General features: G+C 39.1%; 2 protein-coding genes across 2 annotated transcripts; one reads left to right on the top strand and one right to left on the bottom strand.

The window, feature by feature from the left end:
- The first annotated feature begins 784 nt into the window (after window positions 1-784).
- Window positions 785-1,335, top strand: LOC140971969 (uncharacterized). Its single transcript, XM_073434443.1, has 2 exons — window positions 785-892; window positions 1,051-1,335. Exons 1-2 carry the CDS (start codon window positions 785-787, stop codon window positions 1,333-1,335), a joined length of 393 nt encoding a protein of 130 aa, XP_073290544.1.
- Window positions 1,336-2,276: 941 nt separating this feature from the next.
- LOC140973089 (protein GAMETOPHYTE DEFECTIVE 1-like) lies at window positions 2,277-7,590 on the bottom strand. Its single transcript, XM_073435652.1, has 6 exons — window positions 7,044-7,590; window positions 6,888-6,965; window positions 6,729-6,809; window positions 5,303-5,457; window positions 3,849-5,140; window positions 2,277-3,593 (listed from the first exon to the last, which is right to left on the bottom strand). Exons 1-6 carry the CDS (start codon window positions 7,482-7,484, stop codon window positions 3,475-3,477), a joined length of 2,166 nt encoding a protein of 721 aa, XP_073291753.1. The 5' UTR covers window positions 7,485-7,590; the 3' UTR covers window positions 2,277-3,474.
- Window positions 7,591-7,659: the final 69 nt, after the last annotated feature.

Genomic DNA, 7,659 nt, shown 5'->3' with positions numbered 1-7,659 from the left:
AGTTAGCACACCAGAAACTCAGGGGTACTACTGCTACAAGTAGGCCAGCATAGTCTCCACCTGTGCCCAAGAATGATTCTGAAGTCAACGGCTCCAAGCCGATGATGTCATCATCCACGTCATCCCCTAAGCCTGTCCAACCCCTTTAAGAAGAGCCCATCTTCTCATTTCCCTCGTATTCTAAAACCAAGAAAAAAACACACGAAAGGAACAGAACATGTTCGGACACAACTATACCTATGACCATTCCTCGGGATTCCTTGACCATTATCCCTTACCAGACACCACCACATTAACATCTTCACCGCTCCTATCTCGTCTCGCCATCCCTGGAGACAAGAATGATGCTGTACCAGCATTGAGGTCCGAGCTCGGATACACCAGCGATGGCTGTAGCAGTTCAATAGCAATTTATTATGTACAGTATAGTTTAACTCTAATTCAGATGAGCATCAGTAGCCACTCTCTACTAAAAAACTTGGATGTCCATTCCCAAATAAATACATGACCTGCCACGTTTATTGAGTCGACGATTACTTCCTCTGTCAGGAAGCCTACAAGCACCGGAGATTTGCTGGTAAACTAAATTACATTCTCGTCATACACGAAAAATATTCACCAAGATATTGATGATTGGTTATGTATGGAATCACTTAATCAAATGGATGCTGGAACGAACTTTAACCATATGATGTGATGCAGGGTGTAAACATGGCACAAAGAAACCAGCGATCAAACAGTCCATTATCAAAAAAGTTCATCATCAAATGATCAGAACTGTGTAATGGAGAGTATGAACAGAGCATGTAAATACAGCCCCAAAGAGAAAAAGGAACGAATGGAGAGATACAGAAGCAAGAGAAATCTTAGGAATTTCAACAAGAAGATCGAGGTACACACAAGTCACTGTACTTTGAAGACTATAGTTAAACCAAGCATATCTTTGAATTTCACATCTGACTATTGCTCATTCCTGTCACATGCACATGCACGTATTAGACGTCTTTTCGTGAGTGTATCATATTAATTGCCATTTCTAATTCAGAATAGGATATACAGGAATTTGGAATAGGGGTGATCGTCATGCTCATCCGCTGTTATATCCTCCTTTGGTCTAATTTGTCTACTTCTAACAAGAAGTTTTCTGTCAAACAGTATGAACGTAGGAAGACTTTAGCAGATAGTCATCCACGTATCAGAGGAAGATTCGCGAGGAATGATGAAACAGAGAAGACCCCTCAACAGTGGGATAATGTATTTGTCGAGGAAGATGATGAGGGCGACGATAACTGGATTAATGTTCTTGACGCTTTTCAGCAAAATCTACTCCCCTGATGCTAAAAAGATTTCCACTTAGATGACAGTTTAGGATCTCTTGTATTACATACTAAGCATTTCAAGAAATGAAACCAGCTTTGTACCATGATATATAAGGAGAATTTATGCACTAATGACAATGTGAATTTACCCCGACGGTTTGTTTGGATGAATAGACGTGTATACATGGCGTGTAAACGGAAATAACAAATTGTGAGAATACGAGGGGGTATTTTTGGTACACTAGAAGAAAAGAAGGATTTGAACTACCAGTGAAGCGTGACATCAATTTCAGATGCAAGAATTGATAGATTCCCAATTGTCCAAATCCCACAGCCGCACCTAGTCTAATTGCACTACAAATTACCGCTATAGTATGTAGTGGCTAGATATAAAGTCAGTATGGACAGTGGCCTCAGAAAGTTGAAGGACTCCAAAATAGGCAAATATCACTTCCTATAGTAATCGTTATTCCAACAAACGGAGGTTTGAAAGAATGAGATATTCAAAGTCTAAGAAACAGGCAAAAATGGGTGAAGTAATTGCGGGTATTACATGTGATAAGGTGCTTTAAAGTTAGTCACCTGACAAGAGTTTACCAAAAACCCGCACCCAGCCAACTGGGTCAGCGACTTAACCTGGCAAGATGTTTGGCCTCCTGGACGACGGGGGAACTACAGATGCGAACTGATTAAGTCAAAAAGCTTCAAATTAAACAAGCAACAGACAGATTAGCTATGCCCATACAAGCATAAAGACATGTATATCTATATATTATTTAAAAGGTACACATGCCTAATTACCCTAGACCATAAGCATTTTCTTGACCAACGGTAAGCTTTGTATCTCACTATCTCATCACAATGGTTTCCGTTAATAAGCATTTACACAAAGCTAAGTCACCATATTAAAAAGAGCTGTTCGGCTTTAGGATCCACACCACATGTTTTTTTATTGAAAAAGACAATCTCTTTACACAAATCATTTGGTCTCTCATGTTACTGAATCATCAGTCTCAGCGTATAATAATGTGAAGTGGGGAGGACGGCCGTTGGTTCTTGTCGGCCTGGGGTGGACCCTGTAGCGGAGCCGGAGATGTGGAATCGAGGATTACCAAGCAATAAAGTTTTTTCCAGCACAAGGGGCAAAATTCATTCGTGTGTTACGACTTTATACGTCCATTCTGTGAATGATCATGTCAAGAAAATCATACCTAGAAAGTTATGAAGCAAAGGTTTCGAATCATTTATTCTAAAACTGACCAATGCACTTCGACGAGAAATACCCTTAGAAACACCTTCATTGGAGCTTCTTTTTATGCCACTCGGAAACTGAGGCAGCATTCGGCAGTAGAGAAAAAGAATACAAAACCTATAACCTATAGAAGTTAAAAACAAAGAAGCAATTTGAAAATGTAAAACTGGCAGTTCACAGGGTCCAACATACACTTGAGAAGAAATAATAGCTTGGATCCAACACAGCAAATAATAGGCAATATAAGTTTCGACCAGCAGTGTAACGCTAAGCAGCCCCTGCTATGCTGGAAAAAACATTGATAAGGTAGTAAGCAATCGCCTGGAGCCGCTATCTACATTTAAAAATAAAACAAAATAGCAATTTAGTTTTCCATTGAAAATGCATGTCCTATTACCCCATGCAAAGCGTTAGCTTTATATGTTCAATAACGCCCCCTTTTTCTCTTCATTTTTTACTCAGCTCCCATGTATTCTCAAAGTCCAAAAATACCACAAGACCACACACAACAAATAAGAGGGACAAAATCGATAATAATGTTTTCCACATCCAGCAAATTAGAAGTCCTCAGGATCATCGATACATCGACGTAAAATCAGTTCCAGTTAATGGCAACAGTGGCATGAATTTATGATAATAGAACTGGAACGAAACCCATCAAAATGGTACTATAAGTCTAGAACAATTACTCTATGCCCAACATACATTCAAATGTCAATCATCTCAAGGTCACAACTTGCATTGATTAATTTTGCCTTTCGATGAGAAGGCATAATAATAAATAAATGAATATCGACGATTTCAATACTTACTTACAACTCCATTCTCATCATTCTAAATGACAAAATCGACCCCTATTTGGGATTATTTGATCATACACCACTTCTTTATAAATATTAAGAATCAAATACTAGTTAGAGGCTTTAACTTCCGAGTCTTCTTACATTGACTGGGTTTCAAAAAATGCTTGAAAGGAAATAAAAAAGATTGATGAAGAGCATTCCGTTTTCTTCTTTTGCCTCCTGAAAAAATGACGAAAAAACACAAATCAGCAGTACAAAGTTAAAAAAAAGTTCCATTGACATTATTCCTAAAGGTGTAAGTTATCACTAGCACAACAAAATTAGATTTAATGGCAGAACTAGGCAGAGAGCTTTGAACAAGTCATATCAGAAGGAACAGAACAGTTATAATTTTGAGGGAAAATAAAAAAACATGATCTTAGTTAAAAGGAGGAACTAAAATTAAGAGACTACAGAGGCAGAACAGAATTATACCCGCCAGTGATTTACCAATCCCCTGATGTACAGTGACAGAGTCTACTTGCTTCCATTTACCCATCACATTCTCTGAAATTGGTTCGTCGAGATTTGTCACCAGATTAAAAGATTCATCAATGGTAAATTTATCATCTAAAGTGACAGAACTACATGCCATTTCTTTGTATTCTCTTCTCTCTATACAGATATCTTGTAGAGCTAGATCAGATGATGCCAAGGACCGCTCTCTTTTGCTTTTATTGATGACCTCGTTCGAAACTTGATCCAATACAATACCTTCCTGGACAAAGGTGCTTATCTCAAGGTTATTTTTGACATTGGATTCCATTTTTAAGTTAGAGACACTAGATTTAACCGAGGGACTAAGAAAACCATTAGATGAATGATTTTCAGGAATGATGAAACTTTTGTCTTTCACTGTGATGATATGAACTTGCTCATTGTCAGGTAAAACACTTTGACCGCATATCTGTGATTTCCTATCTTGTAATTTTGTTTCGGATGCAACAACATCTGCTTCCAGGACATTTGAATAAGTTAGTTCATCACTTGAAACTAATACAGCTTCTTCCAATTTTGATACAATGTTTGAAGTGCCGGACTTAACGGGCATAATTTCAGGATCTGCCAAACAAGACACTTGATATCTTATTTCCTCATCACTTAGAGAAGTTTGGCCCTCTTCAGACAGAGGAATTGTAGAAACTAGTTCGTTGGGATGAGAATCTAACGACACTTTTGATTCTTTGAGACCGGAGGCTGAATGTACAATTGCGACCCCGTGTGATGTAGCTTGACATTCAGGCATAAGAACAGTTCCACAATGTTCGGTACCCAAAGTGTGACGGTCACCTGGGTTTCTGACTTGGCTGAGTTGCTCTTCCGAGAAAGTATTGAGACCATTCTCCTCTTCAAGCTTCTCAAAAACTGAAACAGCCACCTCAGTCTCCATGGCATCAGACAAGTACTTGCCAGTATCTGGTGGCTCATGTACTGTCTTAGCCCTAGAAATAAGGTCTTTGATCTGAAGACCATGCGCAGGCATACCGTTCATAGATGAGGTAAAGTCGATCGTTTTTACTTTCTTGATTGTACAGTTAGACAAGGAGAAAGACTTCTTCATGTCATCTAGTAGCAAATCTCCCTCACCACTAGAAACAGGATCCCATTTAAGCCACTCATCAAATGCAGGGTGCTTTGGATTAACTTGCCCATGTGATGGTATTTCTTCAACCTTAACAGCCTCCTTGTAAAATTGTTTCTTCCTCAAGGCATTAGCTAGGAGAGATCTGCCACAGCGAAAAAAAAAATTTGCACCCATCAGAGTAATAAAATAAGATGGAACAGAGAGTTGTTGAGTTCTTAAAGCTTTATTTGAGAGGGATCAGCGACAAAAATTGCATACATCCGGAAAATCAAGAGATAGATTAAAGTTCTATAAAAATGCACACCTGCAGTTCTTGGAAATCGCCGCTTTAGCATGTTCTATAGAAAGTCCGAGTAAAGAAAACAAATTTGAAACATCCAGAGGTCCTCTAAGTTCCATCGCAGAAGAGGCAGCACTAGAGAAAATTAGATTCTTCCCTCGTGTCCAATCAACAAGCATCTGAAAGCTTGAGGAGTCAGCGAGATTTAACAGGGTGAAAGTTGAACCTCACTTCCCCATTTCACACCCATTCAACACACACACAGAGAAATATGTACAATGAAATAACAAATAGCATAGAAAATGACTCAAGTACACAACATATACCGCTGCTGCGAGTGAGAGAACATATAGGAGCAATAAACATAACGAATTACATTAAAAATGACTCAAATTCTATAGGCACTGCTGTGGCGACATGGTCTAGGAACATAGGAGTTTGGGACAGTATAATCTGGTACTCTTTCTGCAAGATTTCAGCTACTGAACATATACCAGTAATTAATTACATTGGTGGGAAAACATTTAAATTCGTTCTGTAAAATGTACCATTTTGGGTTTTATCATTTAAGTAGTCAAAATTTGGTTTTAATGCAATAATTTTTAGGCTTCTTTCGCCGGACATTGCTGATGTGATGCCGGATATTGTTGGTGCGCCAGACCCCACATCAGCACTCCTGCAAATTAAGACTAGAAACAAAAAAAGCCAACTTGCTATACTAAAACTAAATTTTGACCAATTAAAGAACCAAAATCCAAAATAAACTCAACTTATAGGACGGTTTGGGCAATTTTCCCTTAAATAAGTAGCCCAACTTGAATGTAAGCAAGGAACAGAACTTTCACAAGTGGTACAGCGTCGAAACTTTCACTGATAATATTCACTTTTCAAGTACTAATTACAACTTTTACAAAGTTAACTAAGAGACTCCGTGATTCAATCGACCTAAAATGCCCAGGCACTTGAACAATTTACTAAGACAATAATAAGTAGTCCTTGATGGTGCACCTAATTTTACAGAATAAGTCTGCCCTACTAGAAGCAATAAGTCCCTGCATAAAAAAATTGCGATGTGCACCCCAATACAACAGAGATGCCATGAACTCTAGCTTCTTCTCCATTAAATTTAGGGGATAAACATCAAATATAGCCCAAAGATGAAAGCTTTTGCACGTTATGTAGCATGCTGTCATTAACTGAGTCACATAACCCTCCACACAAGTGAAAAAACAGATGCCAGAAGTCAAACTACTATTTAAAACAGAGTAGCCACAATTTTAAGTTTTACTAAACTCGTAAAACTGCTAACCGTTGTATATTCAAATTTCAATTTAAAATATCATGCAGACAGCTCTCAATCATGTCATGGGATTCTTATCCCAATACTGGATCTTAATATTTGCCAATACGGGAAAATCAAAATAAGACTTGTAGGATGCTATAAAATGACCTTGCTATTGGATATCATAAGCCGCCTCGATTGTGCATCACCAAGAAGACCTGAGTATGTAATCTCAAAGTACACCCCACGCTGTACACCAAAATGAAGTGAAACTCCAGAAGAAGATATTGAGGACCTTAAAAATGAATAATGCAATAAAGAATCAACCTTTATAGCAGATTTGACCATAGGTTGCTTCAACCTGAACGGCAACTTCTCGGAGAAATCGATTGCAATTATATCCACCTGCGCATGCAACCCCAAAAACATCAAATTCAGTTAAAGATTTAACCACCCAATTCATGTCCGCGGAAAGAAACGGACCTCGGATGTTTGGCAAGCCTGATCGAATGCATTCTGATTCAATGGTCTAACAGCAGCAATATCATAGCTCTTGAGAACGGGGTTTCCAACATTGAGAGCCACGACTTGGGAAGGACTATCGACGATTACAGTAATGCGTGTGTACTGACGGAAAGGGGCGGAAACGGAGACGTTCAGGAGTTCACGATGAAACTTGACGGCAGCCGATAGAGCAGAAGATGAAGGTACGAGCTTTAAGATAGAGGACATGGGGAAGAGAGGTGTGGAGCAGCGGTCAGATTCGGACATGACGCCTTTGAGGGTTCGGTTATACGCGATGCCAGTGTATCCGAACTCCATGGCTTTAAGAGAGAGCTTGAGACGGCGGGATTTGAGGGAGGATTTATCGGTGACTTGGCGGTCAGATTCATGGTAAGGTACGTTCAGGTCGAAGAATCCCATGTTATCGTAAGGCGGAGGCGGAGGCGGATTGCGGGTTCACGGCACGGCGACGAGCCGAACAGTTGGTTTGTGCGTCCAAGTTCAAAGAACAAATAAAAACTTACCCCTACTCATTAGTCTGAAACCTAATTATCACATTCTTTAAGTATAAAACAGTATATTATTTATTGATAAA

Source organism: Primulina huaijiensis, chromosome 3 (genome assembly GCF_012295235.1).
Source record: "Primulina huaijiensis isolate GDHJ02 chromosome 3, ASM1229523v2, whole genome shotgun sequence".
NCBI classification, from domain to species: domain Eukaryota; kingdom Viridiplantae; phylum Streptophyta; class Magnoliopsida; order Lamiales; family Gesneriaceae; genus Primulina; species Primulina huaijiensis.
The sequence above is the reverse complement of the archived record's forward strand: the minus strand, read 5'-3'. Positions and strand labels throughout refer to the sequence as shown.